At 49.8% G+C, this 25,692-nt stretch overlaps 2 protein-coding genes across 4 annotated transcripts; one reads left to right on the forward strand and one right to left on the reverse strand.

Annotated features, from left to right (window-relative positions):
* Positions 1-7: 7 nt before the first annotated feature.
* On the forward strand, positions 8-13,808 carry MTRFR (mitochondrial translation release factor in rescue). Of its 3 annotated transcripts, none has more exons than XM_023739230.1 (3): positions 8-100; positions 10,278-10,584; positions 13,105-13,808. In XM_023739230.1, the coding sequence occupies exons 2-3, from the start codon at positions 10,303-10,305 to the stop codon at positions 13,321-13,323; spliced, it is 501 nt and encodes a 166-aa protein (XP_023594998.1). In that variant the 5' UTR covers positions 8-100; positions 10,278-10,302; the 3' UTR covers positions 13,324-13,808. The 3 variants fall into 3 exon arrangements, with proteins under 3 accessions (XP_023594998.1, XP_023594997.1, XP_012413465.1); XM_023739229.1 differs by lacking the exon at positions 8-100 and adding an exon at positions 5,125-5,167; XM_012558011.2 differs by lacking the exon at positions 8-100 and having other exon boundaries at positions 10,036-10,584.
* A 2,448-nt stretch (positions 13,809-16,256) lies between these two features.
* CDK2AP1 (cyclin dependent kinase 2 associated protein 1) lies at positions 16,257-21,839 on the reverse strand. The gene is made up of 3 exons (XM_004384984.2): positions 21,742-21,839; positions 19,652-19,778; positions 16,257-17,149 (listed from the first exon to the last, which is right to left on the reverse strand). Exons 1-3 carry the CDS (start codon positions 21,808-21,810, stop codon positions 17,082-17,084), a joined length of 264 nt encoding a protein of 87 aa, XP_004385041.1. The 5' UTR covers positions 21,811-21,839; the 3' UTR covers positions 16,257-17,081.
* Between the last annotated feature and the right edge of the window lie 3,853 nt (positions 21,840-25,692).

Raw genomic sequence — 25,692 nt, forward strand, 5'->3', positions numbered from 1 at the left:
TACGACGCGTGCGCAGACCTGGGAGCGCGCTTTCTTTCCCTCTTCTGCCGGGATGCTGGTTTCCCCAGAACCGGGGACGGGAGACCGATCTCGAAACTAGGTAAGCGTCCGCGGAGAAGCCCAGGCAGCCATACGGTTGCTCACGATTTTCGAGGGCTGTGGAAAGAGGACTGGGGGCCGGGACGCTGAGTTTCCCGGCTTGCGACCTTGAGTCGCGCAACCTGTGTAAGTGAGGCCTCCTTGGCGGCGAGGGGAAGCCGACAAAGACACCGGAGCTAAGATTTCCATGGACCTGGCTTACCCTAGGTTGCTGGGGGTTCAGCCATAGGGCTGTTAAAGGACGCGGGGGAAAGGCAAGGCTCTCGCCTTGGAGAAATTTCCAGATGAGGCCTGAGATGCCATGGAGCAGTCTCATGTACTAATTCAGCAGTTTTATGGAGATTTTTACATGCAGCAAGGTCCTTGGGTGGCGCAGTTTGCCGTCTTCTACTAACTTGAGGATTGGCAGTTCAAACTCACTCAGCGGTGTCGCAGAAGAAAGGCATGGCGACCTGCTTCCGTAAAGATTACAGTCGAGAAACCCTACAGAGCAGTTCTACTCTGTAACGCACAGGGTCACCATAAGTCAGAATCAACTCCAGGGCAACAGCTTACAGGCAGTAGGTGCTGTTTTAAGTCTGGCACATAGTTGGTGTCAGCACTGCTCTGCTCTGTGCTGTAGTGAACCTACTTTCGTCCTTGCAGGCCGCCAGCCCATCACAAGAATCTGTGGGGTCCACATTCTTCAAACTAGTTAACCTTTAAGGTACTTCCAGCTCTTCCATTTCCCTCCAAGTTCACCAAGTGTGCTTGAGGTGACACCAAGAAGCCAGGACGCTGGTGATGTTTTTGCCCTTACCATAACATCTGATCTCACGGAGGCATTCCATCTCATCCGAGGGATACCCAACATTTTTAACAGTAAGAATGCAACCTTCATCCAAAACCCCATCACTGTGTAAGATCTCAAGCATAAAAAAATTGAACCCCACACCACACCAAATTCTGCTAATCCACCAGTCAGTATTATGCTTGTGTAATACCTAACCAAAACCAAATAATTTTTAAGCATCCGTCACTAAAAACAGTAACCATATTTCAAACCCACCCAGAACAGCGGTTTTTATCATTAATTTCATTTGGCCCCAAAAATCTATTCTGAGACACTGTAGGATTTTGCACTCACAGAAGAATTGAGAAGGGTGAATTCCTGAGACAGCTCCAGGCAAAGAGAGGTACCATTTCTCCAGAGGCATGTTTCCTTATAAGAAAATGTTAACCCCAAGATCGAGTACTAGTGATTAGTTATTAACTAAGCAAAGTAGATCATTGCTTTTGGCTATAAAATCAGTTGGGCTTTTTTCATTTTAGGCATGAATGTTTTTATTTTTGTTTTTGATAGTGGGATTTTAGGTGATTTTGTTAACCCTTTGATACAGTGAAATATTTTTTAAGGTTGCTCACGCCTTATTTCTTACCTTAGGGTAAGCTCTTTGGAAGGGTCATAATTTTAAAAAATTCAAAGTTGAAGTTGCCTTTGATTAATTGGACTAGAAAGAAGAAATGCCTTTTTCAAAACTTTGTTGTTGTTAGGTGCCTTCGAGTCAGTTCTGACTCATAGTGACCCTATGTACAACAGAAGGAAACACCCCCTGGTCCTGTGCCATCCTCACAGTCGTTGTTATACTTGAGCCCATTGTTGCAGCCACTGTGTCAGTCCATCTCACTAAGGTCTTTCTCTTTTTCGCTGACCCCTATTTTACCAAGCATGATTCAAAACTTTATAAACAGCTAAAAAAGTAGTTTTTAAAGTTCATATAGTATAAAGAAAACAGAAGAAGACTTCAGAAATTCAAGAAAATGTGTTAAGTATCACTTAAGGGAATTGAAATATTTCCCTTCCCAAAGAAGAGATTTTGCATTACTTGTAAGCAAGTTTTCACCACTAATTGATAGCCTTTCTGATGGTAATGAGCATATTAATATTGTATTATAATATCAAATTGCTCTAGTATTTCTCTTTTTCCTGGAGCTTCAAGTTGACAGCTTATGAGTGGAGATGCTGCACATCCATTGGGATAAACTGTTCAGTAAGAGTCGTGCTAATGGCTTGAGGCAGTCCCTGTCTATTACCCCGGGTGTTACTTTGTGTCATTGACTTTTACATCCAAACAGTGTATCTTCTGGGGGTCCAGTTTGCCACAGCAAAAAATGACGGACTCTAAAACTTTAAATCTATAATTTAACCATTAAACATGGAAGGAAATGATTAAGTTTACATTTAAATATGAATTTTTTTCTTCTTTCCTGTCTTTTGTGATTTTGTTTACGGTATTAGATAATTCCTCAAGGTATTTAAGTTTTAACCAAGACTTAATTCAAAGAAGGTGGTTTTATCTGTTCCAAGCATTTGAGCCTGCTTGGAAGTCAAGCTGTATTTTTGGCATCATAATTGCCTCCTCGGCACTTGATTTCATAGACCGGAATTATGACCTCAGCAGACATGATTGCCAAGTACCTTTTCAGCTGGACCATACCCTGTAAACAGCTTGCAGGCCACTGTTCTAGATGGATGTCTTCTCACAGTGAGCTCTGAAACAAAAGCCTGTGAAATAGTTCATAAATCGGGTTTATGCCATAAACAGCTTATATAGTGTTAGTCAGAGGCTCCTCAGCTTTGTAGTTTAAGAATCAGAAATGCTACCGTTTCATGAGCACTAGTGGTTTACATTTGTGGCAACATGTATGATTTTGTTCTCACCCCTGGTTACAGATGAGGAAATGTGGGCAAAGTCACACAGCAAGTAACTCATGGAGCCGAGAGATTGAATCCAGGTCGTGCTGACTACAAACTCACACCCCTCTGCAGTATTGCCTTTCAGGGACAAAAATTTAAAAAATGAGAGGAAAAGTCAAGAAGAGGAAGTTGAGGAAAATGAGCTAACATTTTTTAAGGAACTGATCTGAAGATATTATGGAAGGTGTCTTAGTTAGTGGATGGCTTTAACAAAGAGAAATTTATTCTCTTACAGTCTAGTAGGCTACAAGTCCAAATTCAGGGTACCAGCTCCAGAGGAAGGTTTTCTTTCTCTGTCGGTTCTGGGGGAAGGTCCTTGTCATCAATCTTCCCCTGGTCTAAGAGCTTCTCCCAGGAGCCCCGGGTCCAAAAGATGCGCTGTGCTCCCAGCACTGGTTTCTTGGCGGTAGGAGGTTCCCCGGCCTCTGTTCCCTTCTCTCTTTTATATCTCAAAAGAGACTGACTTAAGACACAACCTTATCTTGTAGATTGAGTCCTACCTCATTAACATAAATGCCTCTAATCCTGCCTCATTAACATCATAGAGGTAGGAATCACAACACACAGGAAAATCACATCGGATGACAAAATCAAACAGTATTGGGAATAATGGCCCAGCCAAGTTGATACTCATTTTGGGGGGACGCAATTCAGTCCATAACAGAATGTAAAGGAACATACCAATAGGAAGGATAAATTTAGTGTCAGAAATTGAATACTTAATGTTCTTCCAAGATAAGTGTTCCATAGATCCACATAGTATGCATCCCTTATTTTCTTTATTTATATGATAATGTCTTTGCAAGTGCTCTGAGAACTTTTAAGGCATTGTTAATGGTAATATAGCTTTTTTTTTTTTTTTTTTTTTAACTGTTCAAGTAATTCTAAGAAACAGTATCTCCCCTCCTAAAAACCCATTGCCATCATGCCAATTTCTACTCATAGCAACCCTATAGGACAGAGTAGAACTGCCTCTTAGGGTTTCCAAGGCTGTAATCTTTACGGAAGCAAACTGTCACATCTTTCTCCTGTGGAACTGCTGGTGGGTTCAAACCACTGACCTTTCAGTTAGCAGCCGAGCACTTAACCACTGTGCCACCAGGGCTTCTTAGTTATATAGGCTTTCAGACCTTTAGAAGAAAGTGTGGAGTGTCATTATTACTGCTTTTTTGTGTTTCTGTTTTATTTTAATGGTAGAGTCGATAATGTTAGATACTATAAACAGAAGAAAATCACAGGGATGTACACAAATAGGACGGGTGTAATTCTCTGTGGATTCAAATTTTTCTGTTTAAAAAAACAGAAACAGATGTTGGTACTGTGCGAATTGAACGCTTTTTCTCTTTATATTTCATTAGTTGTCCCGAACTCTGTAGCAGTAAACCCATTAAATTTAGACCAGACCCAGAGTATTCTCCTTTCTCCTTTTCCTCTTGTCCCCCTGCTCAATCTTTTATGTTCTTGTTCGAAAAATAATTCTCTGTAACCGTTTACCAGTTGTTGTCGAGTCAGCTCCGACTCATGACAGCCTCTTGTGCCAGAGGAGAACTGTGCTCCATAGAGCTTTCAGTAGCTGATTTTTAGAAAGTAGATCACCAGGCCTTTCTTCCAAGGCACCTCTGAATGGACTCAAACCTCCAGCCTATCCATTAGGAACTGAGCACGTTATCCATTTGCACCACCCAGGGACTCCCTAGAAACACTTACTGTGGGTGAAAGCTGCTTTATCTTCAGTGTAAAACCCCAAACCTAGGAAATGCTACGTGTGTTTCAAGCCCAAGCCACATAGCCAGCGGGTCCACTTCTGTGTTCCAGTCCTCATAAGAACCTTAGGCATCTAGGACATGAAGATGAGCTAGATGTAAAAGACAGAGAAAGGCGAGTTTCTTTTAACTCCCGTTTTGCAGGGAGCACGGAAACACTTGGAAGCATGAATTATTATTAAACATTTCTCAGAAGATCATCTCTCACTTTGCTTCTGGTGCCGTCAGCTGGCCATTTTGACTCTTTAAAGCCGCAGTGCTCCATAGCAGTCTGTTTAAGCTCACTGTGTTTGGTCCTTAACCATTTATTAGGTCACAGTTTTTTAGACCTTGGATTTCATCTCCTTTGTTGGGGACAGAGAGACAAGACCACGAATGAGCAGGTAATCCACCCACCCACTGCCGTTGAGTTGATTCCGAACTGCCCCATAGGGTTTCCAAGGCTGTCGGTCTTTACGGAAGCAGACTGCCACACCTTTCTCCTGAGGAGCAGCTGGTGGGTTTGAACCACCAACCTTTTGGATAGCAGCCAAGCGCTTAAGCTCTGCATCATCAGCGCTCCTAGCAGGTAATCAGTACTCCTGAATTTGGGTCTCAACGTCTTAAATGTTATAAACATAAGAAATGACACCTTCTAAAAGTGTCTGTCCTAACAGCCAGAGGAACCTGCTACTTCCTATGTTCTAGTACGATGCCTCGCAAACTTTCACATGCCTAGGAGTCACCTGAGGCTCTTGTTAAAATGCAGGCTCCGATTTAGTAGGTCTCGGGTGGGGCCTGAGGGTCTTCATGCCTCACAAGCCCCCAACTGGTGCTGTTGCTACTGCCCCATGGACCACACTTTGAGTCACAAGGCCCTAGGCTGCGCATCCAGTAAGGTAGCCACGAGCCCCACGTGGCTGCTGAGCAATAGAAGGGCAGCTGTCCAAACAGAGATGTGCTATGTGAATTCACACAGGATTTTGAAGCCTTTCTACAAAAAAAAAGACTAAAATATCTCAATTTTTATAATGGTTTTGTATTGAAAAGATAATATTTTGGATATATTGGATTAAATAAAATAGAATAAAGTTTATTTTTCATCAGTTTCTTTTTACTATGTTTAATGCAACTACTAAAAAATTTAGGCTTTCACACATGGCTTGCATTACATTTCTGTTGGACAGCACTATTCTAGAACATTAGCACAACAGAAGCTGCATTTTGGGGGTTCTTTTTTCAGATGGCCCAGTTTTTCAATCCCCTTGTACCATTTCACCTTCTGTGAACGCAAATCGATATTCGCTTAATTTTTTTTTTTCCTCTCAGTGATTTATTTTCCCTCCCATTCTACCCCTTTAAACCTGTTCTATCTCTGTTGCTACCCTCATGATCCAAGGGCTCTTGTCAGCCAGCCAGACAGTCCCAAATCCCAGGAGATCGGCATCACCCTTGCTCAGAGCCCTGAGCTGTGCCACTCAGAGTGTGGCCCATGGACGAGCAGCCAGAGCCTCTCCTGGGGACTGGCTGGAAATGCAGAATCTCTGACCCCACCCAGCACTTCTGAGCTGCTGTTTGACAAAATCCCCAGGTGACTTGTGTGCATGCTGAGGTTTGAGTGTGAGACGGGCTGCTGAGATGTTTAACAGTCATCTTTCCTTTCACATCTGTTCCTTTGGTTAGCTTTTATGAAGTTTCTACAAGGGAGATACAGATTAAAGTCATAGTCAAGGTAAACTAGTACTCTACCTTTCTACAAAATCCTTAAACAGCGATTTTTAGACAAATGGCATCTAGAAGCAGATCCAGAGAATGAAAGCTTCTGCTTTCCTGAAAACAGATTCAGAAATACCCTTTATCCCTTGCAGAGCCATCAAGGGAAAGGCATGTCCACCCTCTTCCCTCTCTCTAGAGCATTACAGCGGCAGATGCAACAGGCCTGGCAACATCAGGTTTAAACCTGTGATTCACTTTGCTTCGGTCACGGGCCGTGTTGCAGAGCTGGACACGCCATCCCGCAGCTGAACATCTTTCTTGCTTTGAGTTGTCTACAGAAGCTAGAGGAGGGGGTGCCTGCTGGTGGGATCCAGGTAGCAAGGAGAGGCACTTAATAGAATGCAGCTTCCAAGTCCTGGCAAGACGTACTCCAGGCGATTTGGGGGCTTGTTGGCCCAAAACGTTAAGCGCTCGACTACTAGCCGAAAGGTTGGTGGCTCAAGCCTACCCAGAGGCACCCTGGAAGACAGGCCTGGAGGTCTGCTTCCAAAAGGTCACAACCTTGACAACTCTATGGAGCCGTTCTATTCTGCACACATGGGGTCGCCATGAGTCAGAATCCTCTGGACAGCAGCTAATAACAAAGTTGCTCTCTAGCCTGTTATTCTTTTGGGGCTTACGGCATGTATCATATTTACTGTATGGACATCTTAATTTCTCTTTTATGCTGCAGGCTCCTTGGGCTCCTTGAGGCCAGTTCCTGGCGCACAGTAGATGTTTAAAATATCTGTTGAACAAATTAACATTGCCTTTTGTAAAGGCCTCAGACTTATTATCTCAAATTTGACCAAATCAGAAGGGTCTCAGACAATGAGAGTGGCTTTAACCTAAACTGCAGTCAGCTATTTGGTGCGGAAGGAAGCTGTCATCAAAGGACAAGCGGAGCTGAGGGGACGTCGGGGTAGAGCGCCAGCCCTAGCTTAGAGCCCACACTCCCAGAAAGGAATTAGGGCAACGCCAACATGACAAATGGTTTCCCCTTACTAGCACTTCTTTTTACTATTTTCCTTTTTCTCTTTTTTAATGTCACGGTGAGCTATAATTTGAGCTGCTTTATTGTTCCCCAAAGACATTGGGTTGCTCTGTGGGTATCACAAAAACTGAAATCCAATCAGTATTCTTCTTTGGGCTTTGGGGAAGTGGAACCATGGGTGTGTTTGTCATTTTTAGCAGTCATTGGAGTCGGGCCAGCACTCCAGGAGATACTAGAAGTGTCTAGAATCGTCTGATTGGCTGTTGGAATTAGCTGTTAGACAAAGCAGCCGGCCACTGAGCACCGGGGACCTTCTAGAACTCCAGTTGGGTGGGAGACGTTCCAGCGTATTTGTCAGCTCCGAACTAGGACAGAAAGGTACAGATTTGAAGCACAGTGGGCTGGTGACAAAGCAGCTGATAAAAGCACTCTCCTCGCCATCCTTTGTCTGGGAGTTTCGCCTTGCCTCAGACTTGCTCTGTTTCTTTGTCCCTGCACTGTCTACCGGTGCTGTCCTGCCTGGTCAGATTTGCTAAGTGGCGGAAGAGAAACCCCAGGAGAGGCTCTGGGCTTGTGCTCTATAATGAATCCTTTCCAGGGAATGGGAGCCGTCTGGTACACAAAGGAATGGTGTTCGGTGGCTTGAAAGCAGAAATGAGGAGGGGAAGTTTTGGACAGTGACTTGGTCTCACCCACTTAGTCATTTACAGAGGAGTTGATTCTTTGTTGTAGAGAGTGAAGACAAAGTGCTCATGTTTATCCTCTCGAGACTTCTACAAATTTTTCGCACATATTAAACAAAACCAATTTTTAAAGCAGCAGACATTTTCACACTCCATTTCAAAATCTGTTCCTTCTCCGTCACGGGGTGCTTACCAACGCCACCTTCACTGTCACCCACTGGGACTGACAGCATATTGAACGTCATATTTTTCAAAAAGAAGAGATGGTTTAGACCATCATGTCAGCCATGCAATGGAAAACTAGCATTGGCATCAGGCTTGGAAAGTATATTTCATTGTCTTTATTTCCCATAGAAATAGAGATGGAGAATATTATATTGTCATACTAAAGATGACCAGAATCATCCCATTATCAGCTGTACTGATTACCAGGATAGAATCTTAAAGTACCAGAAAATGCACATATTGGCAAGGAAGCAATGCCGAATATCCTGTGTCTCCAGTCAGTCTGCTCTTCAGGGCCTCGGACATGGTATCGGCTCAGGAGGTGTTGGCCGTCAAAGCTGACATTGGGGAAAGGTGACAGCTGAGAGCAGGCATGGTGGAATGATTCGGTGGATGTTATCCTAGAAGTTAATTCTGGTAGACCCCACTTCCTACCTATGTCAAAGACCAGTTGCCACAAGCTAGAGTCGACAAAGTTTCGGATGGTAGAAGAAGCTGTTTAGATCTTCAGCAGAAGCAGGTGACGAAAAGAAAAGGGCAGTGTGTCTGCTCTCAGTGCCGGCACAATCCTCAGTCACGGAGCCTGAGGCCACGGGCACATTTGTAGTCCCCCCAATCCACCTGGCGGACCAAGATTTGGCTCAAAATCAATCTCATGCCCTGGAGGGTACCAACCAAGCCCCTTCCTGAATACTTTTTTTCTCTGACCTTTACAACGAGCCTGGGTGGGGTGGGAGGAGAAGGGCGTATTCACCCATTTTACAGGTGAGAAAACAGGCCAAGTTGTGACTTGCCCCTCATCACATGGGGAGAACATAGATCTCTTAAAACAACTAACAGCTTTAGGGCCTTTTGCTGTTTCCTAGAGAAAAGCAAAGGCCTGTGGGCATCACCATATCCTCACAGCTGCCCTTCTCTGTACTGTGCATCTGCCAGCTGATGTTTTAGCCTTATGCCGTCCCAGGTACTTACTTCAGTCTTGCTATTAAATAACGCTTTCGGAATCTCCCCTCTCTCCAGCTAGACTGTAAGCTCCAAGAAGGCAGAGTGTAACCCTTTTTCATCTCCTAACCCTCCCTGCACCTTGTCTGGTATTTTGAACCATTTAATACAAAAATCAGTTGATTTGATTGCTAAGAGGCTGTTCTAACCGTCTAACCAGTTTGATCCCATATTGGCGGTGTGTCCGAAGGAAAAGATGTTCCTATTCAAATCCACAAAACTGGAGACATTAAAAAACAACAATCATGACATTGATTGATAGCGAGATTGACTATCCCAGGCTGTTGAAGCGCAGCTGTAAGAAAGACTGTTACATACTGTGGTCTTTACGTTTTGATTTCAAAGATTCTCAAACATTTAAGTAGCGTCACTTGACCCAGCTCCTAATTCTTGCTTGATGTACTCTTAAATATTTCTTTATCAAACTGCAGCCCTGTTCATTTGAATTTCGCACTCAAAACCTCCCCTTCCTGAGAAGACATCTGCTTCCATAAAGATTACGAAACCAAAACCAAACCCGTCGCTGTTGAGTTGATTCTGACTCATAGCGACCCCGTAAGACAGAGTAGAATGCCCCGTAGGGTTTCCAAGGCTGTAATCTTTATGGAAGCCGACTGCCACATCTTTCTCCTGCAGAGCTGCTGGCGGGTTCAAACCGCCAGCCCTTCAGTTAGCAGCCAAGCACATTAACCACTGTGCCACCAGGGTGCCTTCTATAAAGATTACAGCCTTGGAAACCCTATGGGGCAGTTCTTCTCTGTCCTGTAGGGTTGCCATGAGTCAGAATTGACTCGACAGGAACAGGTTTGGGTTTTTTTGGTATAAGAAAATATTTATAAGAACCCAGTTAGACAGTGCAAGGCTGGAGAGAGGCATGTCTTGCTGGATGATCTGTCTGCGCTCATATACTGAATCCCCTAGGTAATAGCTGGGCCATCTTTTGAATCGTTTTATAAAAAAGCCTGTCTCAGAACCTGCAGTGTCATCTTGAGAGCAAACGCATCTGACTGAAGTAGTGTCCGTCTGCTCTTCTAACTCAGGTCCTGAACACAGACCCACCTCTCAATGGGTGCCTCGGCTTTATTTCGTTTCCCCGTGTCACTGACCAGAACACGCACAGTGCGGCCGGGCCTCGGGCTGTGGGAGACGCTGACGCTGCTGTCCCGAGAGATAGCTGTCACTCGGGTCCAGATGGCAGGCAAGAAGGACTGCCCTGCTCTGCTTGCCCTGGACGAGAGTCAACTTGAAGAGCAGTTTGTGAAAGGACACGGTCCAGGGGGCCAAGCAACCAACAAAACAAGCAACTGCGTGGTGCTGAAGCACATCCCCTCGGGCATCGTTGTAAAGGTAGGGGAGGAAGACTGCTGGGGGGGGGTCCCTGTGTGACCCTGGACAAGTTACTCAACCTCTCTGGGCTTTAGTTTTCCCTGCCGCAAAATGGGATAATGGTACCTGCTTCATAGAAGCCTTGTGAGGATTAAATCGGTAACATGTGTAAAGCTTAGAAAGGAGCCCTGGTGGCACAGCAGTTAAGCACTGGCTGCTAACCGAAAGGTGGGCTGCTCGAACCCATCCAGTAGCTCCACAGGAAGAAGGCCTGGCAATCTGCTTCCATGAAGATTACAGTCTAGGAAACCCTATGGGGCAGTTCTGTCACATGGGGTCACTCTGAGTGGAAAATCAACTTGATGATAACTAACAACACCGCCCACAGCAGGGTGAATTTCTCCCGCGTGAGGGGCGGTGGCCGGCTGACCCGTCTGCTCTTTCTAGCAGGGGCCACCCTCTGCCAGCCTGGCCCAGGCAGTAGAGGGCACCGTAGAGCTCATCCCAGGCCCTGACCCTTCCTCCAGCCTTTACCGGAGGCCTGTGGGCCCTAAGGCACAACCTCCTAACAAGCCTCACCCACCACGGAGCCAGAGTCCTGCTGCCATCCTTAGATTCAGCAGCCAGCACTGCTGTCTGGCTGCTGCCCAGGAAGCAGCATCTGACAAAGCTCTGCAGTGGGTGATAAAGGCAGGCACCCAGCAGCTGCAAAGCCGCTCCAGGCCCCACCGGCCAAAGGACAGCTGCAAGGAGCACTGAGGCACTGCCCACTAGCGGTCTCAGCCCCACTGGCCAGCTGATTGGCTTGAGGATAGTCACATCCTCCTTGTCCTTCTGTCCCCGCTTCGATAAATGCCAATGATACCTACCCGACTGGAGGCAAACGCTACGCGCAGCTGCCTGGAGCAGCCTTCTTTTTTTATATAAAAAACAAATCTCTGATCCGGATAGCACTAGCTTCTAACCGACTCTGAACTTGTAGGAAACGGCTTTCTTCTACCTGTTCCCTGGTTCGAGCAGTAGTGGCCCCGCTGGTGCAGAGACAAGCCCAGCCAGTGAACTGCCATCCCATTCTGCCGCACAGGTATTGCCAGAGGGGCCTAAAAACAGCCCTGCTCCCTGAGGGACAGTCAGGAAAAGAAAGGCTGTTGGTATACGGGTGACACCAATAAGGAGCCCTGGTGGCACAATGGTTACGCGCTCAGCTGCTAAGCAAAAGGTTGGTGGTTCAAACCCACCCAGTGGCTCCACTGGAGAAAAGACCTGGCGATCTGCATCCATAAAGATCACAGCCTAGAAAACCCTATGGATCAGTTCTGCTCTGTCATATGGGGTCACTATGAGTCAAAGTCGACTCGCCAGCACCCAACAACAGTGATCCTGATAGTAAATACACATCATGGAAACTATTCCAAGCAAGTTTGCATTAACTCTCTTAGTCCTCATAACCCCGTTATCCATTCCCATCCCCATGGTACAGATGCAGAATCTGAGGCACAGAAAGGTCAAGCAACTTGTCCAAGGTCACACAGCTACAGGTTTCAACCTAGACCAAACACAAAGTCCATGTTCTTAACAGCTGTATTTTACTGCCAGGTTTTTCTTTCTTTTTTTTTTTTTTTTTTCTCTTTTAGTGCCAGGTTTTTGAGCCAAGAGCGTATCAATTAAAACCTGAATCACTTTCCTATCCTCTGTAGGGGGTAAAAAACAATTCTCATTCACACGCAACAAATACAATTTTGAAACTTGACATGGTTAATTTTAACTTATCCATTTTATATAATTTACTGCAAATTTGCTTTTAGTACTATTCTCTTACCCTCATTGCACGGAATTTCTTATAGCAAGAGAAATCTTTCATCAGTTTCTCTTAATTTTGCAAGGCACTCGCCCATAATCAGGGTGTTGCATGATGAATATTACGGTTCGTTCATGAGCTATTTTCTTCTCTTAGCCGGAACTTGTTTCTGAATGGTGCACGAGGAAGCTGCAAACTACATACATCAGTTGATGTTTTCAGAACTATCTGGGGATTTTAAATTATTTGAAGTCCGTCATCGCTTCTAAGGTCCCTGGGTGGTGCAAACGGTTTGCACTCAACTACTAAACGTCAGGATTGGCGGTTCAAACCCACCCAGTGGCACCACGGAAGAAAGACTTGGCAGTCTGCTTCTGTAAAGATTACAGCCAAGAAAACCCTATAGATCAGTTCTACTCTGTAACACATTGGGTCACTAGGAGTCAGAAACAACTCCATGGTAACCATTTGGCTTTCTGGTTTTTGGATTCTTGCTTCTAAACAAAGGTAACACTTCTGTTTATAAAACAATCAGCAAAAGCCACGTAACACAGCTGGGGGGACAGAACAAGGCAAAGGCAGTGGAGCTGAGGCAGGGAAGGGCCTGGTCTTGGTTCTGTCACTGACTCTGTGGGACCCTCAACAAGGGGCTTTGATTGAAGCAAAAAGTTTGATTATAAGGAGGGTTTCTTCCACCTCCCGACACCTGTGGTTTTCACTTTATAAAACATCCTCTCTTACAGTGTCATCAGACAAGATCAGTTGATCAAAACCGAAAACTAGCTCGGAAGATCCTACAAGAAAAAGTGGATGTTTTCTACAATGGTGAAAACAGTCTTGTTTACAGAGAAAAACGAGAGGCAGAGAAGAAAAAGCAAGAAAGGAAAAAAAGAGCAAAGGAAACCCTAGAGAAAAAGAAGCTCCTGAAAGAACTGTGGGGATTGAGTAAAAATGCCCGCTGAGAAGGAACTGCAGATTCAGACAGAAAGAGTCCGCCAGGAGGCTCTCAGGGGATAACGGTGGGAGCTCCATCACCAGTGTTACGGTAGAGCTTTTACGGAAAAATGACAGACTTAAAAGACCTATTTTTCGAAAAGGTGGAAGAGGCTCAACTGGTGAATAGAGGTGCTCACTTTGGGAATAAAGCTATAAGCACAAGGAAGTGATTACTGTCACTTCAGGTGGAGGGAGGAGGTGACACTGGAATTCGGCACATGGAGGGGCTTCTGGGGTAGCCGACAACGTTCTGTTTCAACCTAGGAGGTGGTCAGAAAGGTGTTCGCCTTATAATGCTCTTTAAGGTGTACGTGTATTTGCGTGAATGTCTCTCTTTTATTACGTTGTTGCTGTTGTGAAAGCGACCCCACGTGATAAGAGTGGAACTGCCCCGTGGGGTTTCCTAGGCTATTATCTTAGTCTTGGAAGAAGTACAGCCAGAACGCTCCTTAGAAGCAAGGATGGCAAGAACTGCGTCTTACATACTTTGCCATGTTATCAGGAGGGACCAGTCCCTGGAGAAGGACATCATGCTTGGTAAAGTTCAGTGAAAAACAGACAAAGACTGTCCAGGAGATGGACTGACACAGTGGCTCCAACAATGGGCTCGAGCACAGCAACGACTGTGAGGATGGCGCAGGACGGGGCAGCGTTTCGTTCTGTTGTACGTGCGGTTGCTGAGGCAGAACTGACTCGAGGGCATCTAACAAGCAACAGTCTTGACAGGAGCAGATCACCAGGTCTTTCTCCTGCGGAGCCTCTGGGTGAGTTTGAACCGCCAACCTTTCAGTTAGGGGTCAAGTGCTTATACCACCAGGGCTCCTTGTTTTATTATAAAAAGCTACAAATAAAAATATTTTTTTGGAAAAAACACCTCGGGTACATTTTTGTGAGAACTGTAGAATTGAGTGAAACAATAGCGTTTAGTGGCACCTTGTCATCTGCCGGGAAGCCACTGCTCAGCGATTCTCAGACGTCGGCTACCTTAATGTCCAGAGAATGAGAAAACAAGTGAAAAATTGAAAAGTGAGTAAGTTACTTGCCCATTTACTCCATTAGCTAATAGACTATATGTTGCCAAATAACCTCCCCAATGTAGAAATACATACATCATTCCCTGGATGTTGATCTGCAAATAGATATATAAGAGATGGGGTCCCAGAAAACTGATCTGTTTGTAGGTTTGCTTGCTACCATAACTCAGCTGAGCTGACCAATCAATAACAGTAAAAATACCATACAGTTTTTTTTTTTTTTTGCGGGGGGGGCATGGTTAATGGTCTGGCTTGTTAGAAGACTTCTGGAGTTCACGCCTGAAACAAGGAGGGAGACCACTGTGAGGTGAGAAGGCCCCTGGCACAGGGCTGCCTCTTTTCTGCAAGAAGTCCAGGCTCAGAACATATGCGCAGTACCTACCTCCCAACACACTGATCTTGGAGGCTGCCTGTTGCGGCTCTCCTCAGCTGAGAGTGGCCTGGTTTAGGAGCTTAAGCGTTCTATGCAGGTCAGGGCTTCAACACCTCCTGTCGGGGGTTCAAGACCCTTCCCCACCCCGGCCTTCATGCAGAAGACGGCCATATAAGGTATCTCTGAACGGTACCCAGAAACTGCTAGTAGTGGGAAGGGAGATTTGAGGAGAAATAGGCTTCAACATCACTGTCTCCTCTTGTAACTTTTTAAAATATTATAAGATTTGCCATTTCAGCCAGTTTTAAGTGCACAATTCAGCAACATCAGCTACATTCACAATGTTGTGCAGCCATCAGCACTATCCATTTTCAAAACTTTCATCACTCCAGACAAAAACTCAGTACCCCTTAAGCAATAACTCCTCTTTTCCCCGTCCCCCCAGCCCACGGTAACCGTTAACCAGTCTGGATGGTTCATATACTAGGATCGTACAAGACTGGTCCTTTGGTGTCTGACTTCTTCCACTCAGCGTGATGTTTTCCAGGTTCATCCATGTCACGGCATATATCACAACTTCATTTCTCCACATGGCTGAGTAATAATCCATCACACTGTCAGACCAGTTTATCCGTCACCTGTTGACGGACACGCAGGTTGTTTCCACCTTTGGCTATTGTACATAAATACTGCTTCAGTGAACACTGGTGTACTAGTATCTCTCTGAGTCCCTGCTTCCTCCTCTCTTGTACCTTTTGAATTTTCTGCCATTTCCATGGAGGAGATGCAACGAAACCCACCCCCCAGGACCCATTCCTATCAGCCTTCACACTTGTCGTGGCTGGGACCTTGCCTCATGCCTGGAACACTGATCATATCCCTCAGCTATCTGAGTCTGCCTCTCCATCCACACAACCCCTCACTACCTGAGTCACGGCCTAAGGTGTATGTATGGAAATTACCTCAAAATCCCTTTGGAAGGCACCGTCAGAGACCACCATATGTATTCTCAACACATACAACACAACCCATTTCTCCTCAGCCTGAGAGCAGAAAATTCTTCAGCTGAGCACCAGATAGTGTAGCTGGCTTAAGTTCAGTGGCCACATTATATGAAGATTCCTATAGCACCTAGGACCTACTCACAGGGTAAGAAGCACCTAAGAACTGAGCCCTGGTGGCTTAGTGGTTAAGAGCTTGGCTGCTTACCAAAGGGTCAGCAGTTCAAATCCACCAGCCGCTCCTTGGAAACCCTACAGGGCGGTTCTACTCTGTCCTATAGGGTGGCTATGAGTCGGAATCGACTCGACGGCACCTAACAACAACAAAACCTGAGAATGGCCTAACTGAGCAGCGCAGTGGGCAGAGTCAATAACGCCACTTCTGTGATTTTCCAAATAGACACTCAGATCATACCGAAAATGCCTCTTCACTTCATCCTCACCTTCTGACCTAAGCCAACTATGCTGACATCATCATGCAAAATGTTTCTGGGCCAGGTGGGAAAATCCCCTTCGATGTGTATTCCCACACACCTCACTGACTTTGAATTTAAATTCAAGGAACCCACATTTCCATACAAACTGTTAATGAAAATAAGCTTTATTACATCAAGTAATAAATACATACAAAGATGCAAACAGTTTCAGAGTCCTTTTTTTTTCCCAATGTTGTGATCAACTTACAAAACTGAAATCTACACACAGTCTTAATATGAAGTTTCTCGGGGGCCCTTGTTAGGTTTGGTCAGTTGCTCTTTCTTCTGTATTTAGAACTTGTGCATTTTTTAAACTGACTTCAAAGCACTAAAAGTCATGCAAATGCTTAAGCAAAAAAGTTAAGTGAAGCAGGATCTACGCTGGATGGCGCGCTGGGAGCAGCTCCTACAAAAGCGTGTTGTCAGTATTCATTAAAAACCAATCCTCAAAGTTGTATGAGCTTATGAAAAGGGACGCAGAACAACTGGGGTAACAAATGTATTCAAAACAGAAGAGCAAGGTGAGGTCCTGGGATCTTGGAGGCAGAAGATAGGTAACTTTCCGTGTAGTTTTTAAATTGATGCTTAAAAAAACAGGAAAACAAAAACCAACCAAAAACACTGGGTCATTCCTAACTACTGAAAATGCAAATCCTAATCAACTGCCAAATCTCTTCTCAACCTTAGAGACTGCAGGTTCACAGCCAAGTGAACCACGGAAGGGAAAAGGGGAGGAAAAAAAAAGGAATTACCACTTTGAAAACAAAGAAAACGGGAGATGAGCTGTAACTTCTCATCTTGGAAAAAAAAGATGGAAAACCTTCAAAGCTAACAAGGTGGCTAGGATCTGGCGTTCCGCTCCGTCTCAGCCAAGCACTCCCGGACCAGTCCTCTGGCGTGAATGATGCCTGGAAAGGAAGCAGAGGCCAGGAATCATCCAATTCACAGAAGCCACAGTAGAACCCAGAAGAGAATCCCTTGACAATCCAGCCATAAAACCCTCACACTAGAAGGGAACTTGGGACTTGCAGACAGCTCAAACATGCAAGTGGTTTTAAAGGGTTCTAGCAAATCCCATCCCACCTACCAAAGCCTTCTCCTCCTAACCCAAATTCTTCTTCACGTCCCCCTACACGTCTTCTTGCACTCAAGGGGACAGCAACGAGCTCTCCTTTATGACGTTCTAGTTGCTGATGGGAATAAATGTGTCCCCACTCAAGTCCTTTAGGCTTGCCCCACTCCTTTCAAATCACTGTTATTTTTCTCTGGCTTCTTCATATTCTGAATTCTAGAAAGGGCTTGACTAGTGTCAAGTATGGCAAAAGAATACTTCCAGCCTACACATCTCAGGGTGCAAGACAAGTAGCACTCATTCGTGTTCAATGCTCGGCCCACCGTGACATCCCTCCCTCCCAGAGTCCTTCCGCCATCTTCTGCCCTATCAATTCCTTCCATCTTTGATCTCTATGGAGCCCTGGTCGCGTAGTGGTTCAGAGCACGGCTGCTAACCAAAAGTCGGCAGTTTGAATCCACCAGCTGCTCCTTGGAAACCCTGTGGGACACTTCTACTCTGTCCTATAGGGTCGCTATGTATCGGAATCAACTCAACGGTTTGGTTTGGTTCTCTATGATGTGGTGGTTACCTTTTTTCCTTTTGCCTCTACTGAACTTCATGAATTAGATTTTAACAGACACCAGGAATTCTATTCCTTCTAAGATATGACTCCCAGAGAAAATTATGAATGAACCCCCAACCCAGGCACACCTCACTTCACAAATCTTACAACCTATCTCAGGGGTCAGCAAACTTTTTCTGCCGGACAGCACCTGTTTTTGGCTTTGCCGGCCATAGTTTCTGTCCCCGTTACTCAACTCTGCAGGTGTATCACAAAAGCAGTCAGAGACGATACACAAGCAATGGATACGGCCACGTTCCCATAAAGCTTCATTTATGGATGCGGAAGCTTGAATTTCACGTAATTTTCACGTCACAAAATAGGATTCTTCTTTTTTATTTTTTCAACCATTAAAAAATGCAAAAACCACTCTAGGCTCACGGGCCGGAAGTTACTAACCTGTTGGCAACGTTTCTGGCTCCCGTCCCCTCACCCACCCCTTCTCACCCTGCCGTAACATAAAACTGGCTAGCTTGGGCTGGACTGTTGGCTGAGGGTGGCGCTAGGTCTTACTCGTTACTGTGAGACCAACAGCTCGCCCAGGACCTGTCTGGGATGGGAACTCAGTATACCCATGTGTTAGTGGGAACCATGGGCATTTTCGAGGTGACTGCAGATTGCCTGTCAGACCCTGGGGTCAGCGTCTTCCGAGGATAATCAGCACTTGTTATCAGAAAGCTCTTTCTTCCTTTGCCTTTGAAACAGCAGAGTGATGCCCACCCAACTCCGGGTTAGCTGGGGTCAGTCTCCAGATCTCTCCCCAAGTCCTCTTTGGTAACACCCTCTACCTTGGCCAGGTTCCCCGAGCCCCATGCGTGTCCCTGGTATTCCCCCCACTAGCTCTGCCATCAGCTCCCCTCTTCACAAAGGTTACCAAAACGCTAGCCAAGGAGGCTGTCCTCAGCTAGGGGGTCAGGACCTCAGCGGCAGTCCCCCTTTCCACCACAGGTTTATAACCAAAGGATGTTTCCCTCATCTTTCTCCAAAGTGGCTTCTCTCCGCTTTGGAAGAACCCCTAAACCCTCCGGAAATTCAATCAGAGCATTGGCCAAGGCGCCTCTGTGCCACCACCTTCTGAAATCGAATCTCGTTCTCCCCTGCCGCCCCATCTACAGAAGGCAGCAGCAGCCCATCACTTCCCCGGAAGTCAGCCAGCCAGTCCCACCTCACGGGAAGCACTTCTGTCACTGACACCAGCATCCCTCCCTCTGCCATCACAAAAGAACTCACAAGTGCTCTCATGCTCCCGTCCAGAGCCCAGGACAGACACGCCACAGAGCTGGCAGCAGAGGGCAGTTCCAGACGCAGATCAACCCCGGCACTGTGCTCTGTGGGCCTGGCCGCACCCAGAGGCAGGAGGCTCCTGTATGTGCTTCCTGCTGCCCCCAGGACGGGGCGGCCAATGGGAGCGGAGAGGCCAGGAGGCAAAGCTGCAGGGTCTGGGCATGCCCCCTGAGGCCTGGAAGACTCACCAGCTGGGGCTTCCTCTCTCAAAAACCCCCATCTGAAGCGAAGCGCCCCTCGCCACTAGACCCCAAGGAGCAATGCCTGCCCCAGGGACCCCAACTGCCCCGCCTGATACCTCCTCATCAGACAGGAAGTCGGCAACGACACACGAGCCCCAGTGGGTCGGGGTCTCTTCCCCACCCTACCCTCCAATGTCAGAGAAGTTCTCGGCCAGGACTCGGTCAGCCTTGCTGCTGGGCAGCACCCACGTCCCGCGCCCAGGCTCACCTCGCTTCAGCCTCTCCATTGCGCTCTTGCTTCCTGCGTAGGTGGGTCTGATCTCTTTCCCCAGCTCTTCAATGATGGCCAGTAGCTCAGCATATTTGCTCTGGGGCACCTGACTGTTCCCAGTTCCCTGAAAGCAGGAGATGGGTTTAGATGAATGTGAACCCGCATGTGACCCCACCACTGTGGTCAGGACTGCAGCCACCTGCTCTTGACCTTTGCCGACAGGCAGCAGCAAGGGTAGAACAGGCCTTGGAGTGGAGGACAAGGGCGGTGATATGAGCGAGGGCCGCTGTGAGGAGTGGAGGCAGCCTGGCCAAGGACCCCCGAGCTGCTGCCTCAGCTTGGGCGAGGCACGTCCCCTCCCGGCCTTCCAGCTCCCACAACAGCACAGGTTAGGGAGCCTGGTTCCAAGGAAACCACCCAGCAGTCTCCGGAAGGCTCTTCTACCATCTCAAGCGACAAGAGCAGGAAGGACTGGCAGAGAAACCTCTAGAACCCAGATGGATGGGGGGCTGAGTATCCGGGGAGAGTGGCAAGGCTGAACGAGACAGAGGCCAGACCTGGGGTCACTGGGGCTGCAAAGGTCACCCAAGACCTCCAGATGGAGCCTGCTCTGTGCTTTAATTCACCCCATCCTCCCACTGGCAGGGCCACCCCATGTATCCAGGCCACCCCCCAGCCCCCGAGGCAAGCACCCAGAGCAGGGTGGTAGGGCTCCCTGCAGGCCAGGGGGCCGAGGCCGCCAGCTCGGGTCCCTCCTTGTTCTCAGCATCCTTCTTTTCCCACAGCTGCACCAGGGTGGTCATCTCCCTCCGCAAGGCCCTCGCCTGCGTCTCCCTCCTCTCCTGCCACCTCCGTCTCTGGGCCTCTGGGCCCCTTCTCCGCTGCTCCTCCAGCTCCTCGGCCTGCCCCCAGTGCCTCCTCTGGGCCTCTGGGCCCCTTCTCCGCTGCTCCTCCAGCTCCTCGGCCTGCCCCCAGTGCCTCCTCTGGGCCTCTGGGCCCCTTCTCCGCTGCTCCTCTAGCTCCTCGGCCTGCCCCCAGTGCCTCCTCTGGGCCTCTGGGCCCCTTCTCCGCTGCTCCTCTAGCTCCTCGGCCTGCCCCCAGTGCCTCCTCTGGGCCTCTGGGTCCCTCTTCCTCTCCTTTTCCCACATGTCCTCACGCCGCCTCCGCCTCATGGCCAGGGCGCTGCGCTGCCACTCCAGGACGTCCCCCCACCACAGCCGCATCTTCAGGCGGCCCCGCTCCCCCCGCGCTAGCTTCTCCTCCCGGGGCAGGACGGCCTGACGCGGCATTGCCACCGGGCCGAGCCCTGGGCGGGAGCCCCAGCCACCCCATTCCAAGAAACAATCTCCGCGGCGTCCTCGGAATGTTCCAGCACGCAAGGCCAGGACTCGCCAACTCCAGCCCCAGGAGCAGCACTCCCCCGTAAATTCAGAACGCAGCTGAAGTAGCAGCTCGCCCCATCGAGGTCGTAACTAACATTAGCCCCACTTGACGGGTGAGGAAACCGAGTCTCCAGCCTCTAAGAGGTGGTCACCGTCCACTAGGAGGTGGAGCCAGGGCTGAAATCCAACCAGGCTCGCCCCAGGGTCCCGCTCGTAACTACCAGCTCTTGATGAAACACAGTTTAATTCCTGTGAGGGTGGAAAGCCCTGAGATCTGGGGTCCGTCCTTGGCTTCACCAGGACAGGAAGTGGGAGTGAAGCTTGGAGACCCAGAGTCCAGGTCTCCACAGGCCTTCCTTCTGGGGAAACAAGCGAGGAGGCCCACCCTGGGATGCTCACAGGGTGTGAGGCCTCGGGGCTCTGGCCTGTCCTTGTGCTCCCCTTCCCCTCCCGCCTCGATGTGTCCCAGTGTGACACAAAGCCCTGGTCACCCCTCCAGTTTTACACCTTGTGAAATGACCACAAACCAAGCCCAGGTCTCAGGCTGAGGAAGCTCAGATGACTGTTCTACCCCGTCATTGTTCTTCCTTTGTCTCATTCACCGTCTCTGCTCCCCTGACAGTCAGGAGCACCTCTCTGGTTTTTCTCGGTGTCCAGGACAGCCCCCACAAACCCTCCATCCATGTCATCACCCCACTGCCATACCTGGGTGTATCCGAGGGACGGCGGCCCGTAGTCGCTCAGCAGCTGGCGGTACTGGGAGGACGTCGCCATACTGGTGGAAGGAGAGTGGACACCCCCAGCTGTGGGGTAGGAGAGAAGAGAAGGTGTCAGGAATCCCATGGCCATGGCCAGTCGTACCCAAGATGAGGGCTTCGGGTACCACGACAGGTCCCCCGCCCACAACCCACACCACCAACAGCGGCTTTCTGTCTTCACAGAACAGAGCTCCAAACTCTTCACCTGTAGTTTGACTGGTCATGGCCCTGACACTTAGCCTAGACAATCAACAGTAAAAATGTCACCGAAGGCCCCCTGTCTGCATCCCCACCACCACAGCAGGCATCACTAGTCAATCACAGAACTGCTCCTTCCCACCCCGCGGCCTCTGTCCAGCAGTCGGGCTTGGCACCCAAGATGAAACCAACGGCTACTCCAGGCTGAATCCTGGCCAGTCCCCTTTCCTGGGTCCTGCTCCCCGTAGGTTGATACCCTAGAGCCACATCACTGCCATGAGGCCACCTGCTACTGAGGCTGGTCCACACCCGGGCTTAGGTTTCTAATACAGGGAAGTCTTTGCTCCCGTGTGTCACCGCTGGGGAGATTTATAGGGCAAGAAGGCCTGGAAGATAAGAACCCCCAGGCTGGAGACCTCTGGTACACTACCCCCCTGGGCTCTCCGTGTGACCTCAGAAAAGCCCCCTAACCTCTCTGAGCTTATGTCCCTCTCTGTCCCCCAAAGAGGAGAGACAGGCCTCCTGACAGTCTGTATGCCCCTCTGTACCCCAAAACGGGGCCCCACTTTCGGAAGGCAGCATTCTGAGACCCTGCCCTGGGCCAGCCATCAGGGACTAAGTAGGGTCCTAGGGTCTTCTGGACTGGGGATTCTCCTAGGGGGCTTTCCCGGCTTTGGCTACATGGCTGAAAGCATCCAGACCCATGATGGCGTCCAAGTGGCCATTAGCGGGTGAAAGCTGTCCTGCAGAATTACAAACAGCGGTAACCATGGAGAATTTACCTAGTCCTCCTCGGCAGCCGCCCGCCTGCCTGACTCCACGCCCCACGGGGAGCAGCTCCCCTCCGTTGCCGCCCCCAGAGCCAAACGGTCCCTCTCACACACACAGCAGCCTCGCAGATCTGGCCCCGGGACGGACAGCTGGTGCCAAGGCCAGCCAAAGCGACCAGCTGCTCGACTGTGGTGGGCAAGGGGAGGGGCCGGGCGGAAGTAAGTTCAGGAGCTCAGGCAGAGGGAGCGGGAAGGGGCCTGGGGGAACCCTGGCTCAGGGCCCCTCACTGCAGAGGGAGACACAGACCTGGGGCAGGGGCTGCCCTGGCCACCCAACACAGAAGCTCCACTGATGCCAGCCCCACTGTCCAGGAGTCTGGAGCAGCTCTGTACCCAAAACACCCTCTCAGGCCCCAGGCCTGCCCAGCTGTCCCCGCTCAGGCCCAGGTTTATGCTGAAGCTTGGAGGCTGCCCAGAAACATGGATTTGAATCCTGACTGTGCCACCCTCAAGCTGGTGAATGGGCCAGTCATCCAGCAGCTTGGAGCCTCAGTTTCCCTGTCTACAAAGCAGAGATGACAACACACCTTGCTCACAATGGGGATGGACTCCAAGACAATGGCAGGTGTTCAGGGGCCAGAGCTCAGCCAGGGGCAGGGCTGGTGCCCCCCTCCAGGTCCCCCTCACCACATCAGCTAAGCCCCAACTTCCTGAACCCACACCTGAGTTCCAATCCTGCCCTATACAAGTTATGGCCCCTCCCTGGGCTCAGGAAGGTGAGGATACTAAGCGTTAGACTGGGGAGGGTGAGTCGCCCAGCTCTTCAAGGCCTCTAGAAGATGCTAGCTGCAGGCAGGAAGAGATCCAGAACCTCCATGTGGCCTGTCCACCCCACCTCCTTGTCTCTCCTCCTCCTTCCATGTCCTCCTTCCTATGGGCAAGGGCCGCTCCTGGCTGTGTGACTTTAGACAAGGTCCTTCCCTCTCTGGGCCTCAGTTTCCCAGCTGTGTGAGGCAATGGTTCCCTGTAGAAAGTCTAAAGTCTCTAGACCCTGCTCTGTTTGATGGCTCTGGGGTCAGGTCTTGGGGGCCACGGGGAGAGGGAGGTGGAGTGAGAAACTGCCCCATTTTGGTGGGGGCGGGGGGAGGCGGGAGTCGGGCAGTAGCTCAGGGCTTGACTGTCTTGTCACCCCAGTAGCATGGTGGGTGACCCCGATCCTATGCCACTGCCAGTCCCTTCTTCAGTGCTGGAGGGGGTGTCTCTGGCCCTGGAGAGAGTTGGCAAAAGGGCCTCCGAGTTCCACTCCTGGCCACTCCTTCCTGCAGACACAGGGAGGGCCAGTGGGTCGGCGGAGGGAGGCCACCAGGAGAAGCAGACTCCACGTCAGCGCGCGGCGTCTCCGCGGAGGAGCATCAGACAATGAGCCAGTGTGCAGGAGCAGGAGGCCAGGAAGCTCCTGGGGCCGGAGCTCCCCACCCCCACGCCAGACAAAGAGCCGGCTGGCCAGGGCCTGGGGAGCTGGCGGCCTGCCCGCCTCTCGGGGCGCCCCCGGGGGGGCTCTCCAGCGGGGACGCGGGGGCTTTGTCTAACTCCGCCACCGCCGGCCAGGCCACGGCTTGGCAACCCACCCACGAGCAGGAGGCTGGGCTGCAGGGCGTGAGGGATGATGACAGGGAAGCCGGGAGGAGGGGCGCGGAGAGTCCATCTTGGATGCAAATGGGGAGACAGGGCTTTCTGCAAAGGGGTCCGCGGGGGGCATGGAGGCCCCCCAAAAGATAACAGCAATCTGCGGGCAGCACTCCTCCTGGAATGCACCATAGCAGATGGAAGAAAGCCTGTGTACACGTGCCAGCTAGTCCTGAACAGGGCTGCAGGGGTCCTCAGTGGCTGTCCCTGTTATCCTCAGGGACCCCAATCCCCCAGGGCCCCAATGTGGAGCCCCTGCCTCAACTACACCAGGGCAGCCTGAGAATTCCCGCCTGTCCAGGCTGGCAGTACCCTCCGCCCTGCCCACCCCTAGAGAGATGGAGGCAGGAGAAACCCTACCTGGGCAACAAAGCCTATCTCAGTAAGGTCTGCGGACCCGCAGGAGGCCAGGACATGTGAGAAAATGGGGGTCCTTTGCTCTCCGCGGCTCAGAACCCACATCTGACCAGTTCAACTCATCCCAATCTGCAACCTTAAACTTAACCCTTTCCGAACCCCAAAACCTCACTGTACACGTTTTTGGTTTTTTTATCTTCTTTTTCTGGGTTCCTCTAGAATATCTGGGGTTATGGAGTCAACGGTTGGAGGCCAGGCCTAAAACTCGGGGCGAACTGCCAGCTCGGCATATTGGCGAGCAGGGCCAACCCTCCCCCGCCCCCAGGGCGAGGCCTTTGCCCCTCTCCCCCCACCAAGGCACCCCGCTTTTTTGGAAGTATGTTTCCAATCAAGTGTCTAAAGGAGAAGGTCCCTGGTGAGGGGACAAAACCGATCACCTCCCAACCCCAACAATTTTACCTCCCCTCCCCGACGGCTCCCTCAGTCCCCGGGGAACCCCCTGGGCACAGCCTAAGGAAGGTTGCTTGACAACTTCTGAAAGAGTTTCCGGGACCCCCCCACCCGCCTTCCAGGGAGGGGAGATGCGTCCCTCCCGACTTCTGCAGGAGGGGGGCCTTCCATACCGAGACTTGGGGCTCTGAGATCTGGGACCCTAAAATGCCGCCCTCATCCACCGCCCGCAGACACCCAGAAGCCGCGGATCTTCTCCAACTTCTTTGACTCTGCGCGCGCAGGTGGGGGTCTCCCGTGGGTCCCGTTCTGGGCTCTCCCGGTTCCCGCGCGCCAGGCTGGACCCCCTTTGCCCTTTAAGTCCCCTGCCAGGCCAGTGCCTCCGGGCCCGGCCACCCGGCCCTGCGCCCTCAGGGGCAGCTGCAGCCTAGCACACC

The sequence above is a fragment of the Trichechus manatus genome, unplaced genomic scaffold (assembly GCF_000243295.1).
Source record: "Trichechus manatus latirostris isolate Lorelei unplaced genomic scaffold, TriManLat1.0 scaffold00131, whole genome shotgun sequence".
In the NCBI taxonomy this organism is placed as follows: Eukaryota; Metazoa; Chordata; class Mammalia; order Sirenia; family Trichechidae; genus Trichechus; species Trichechus manatus.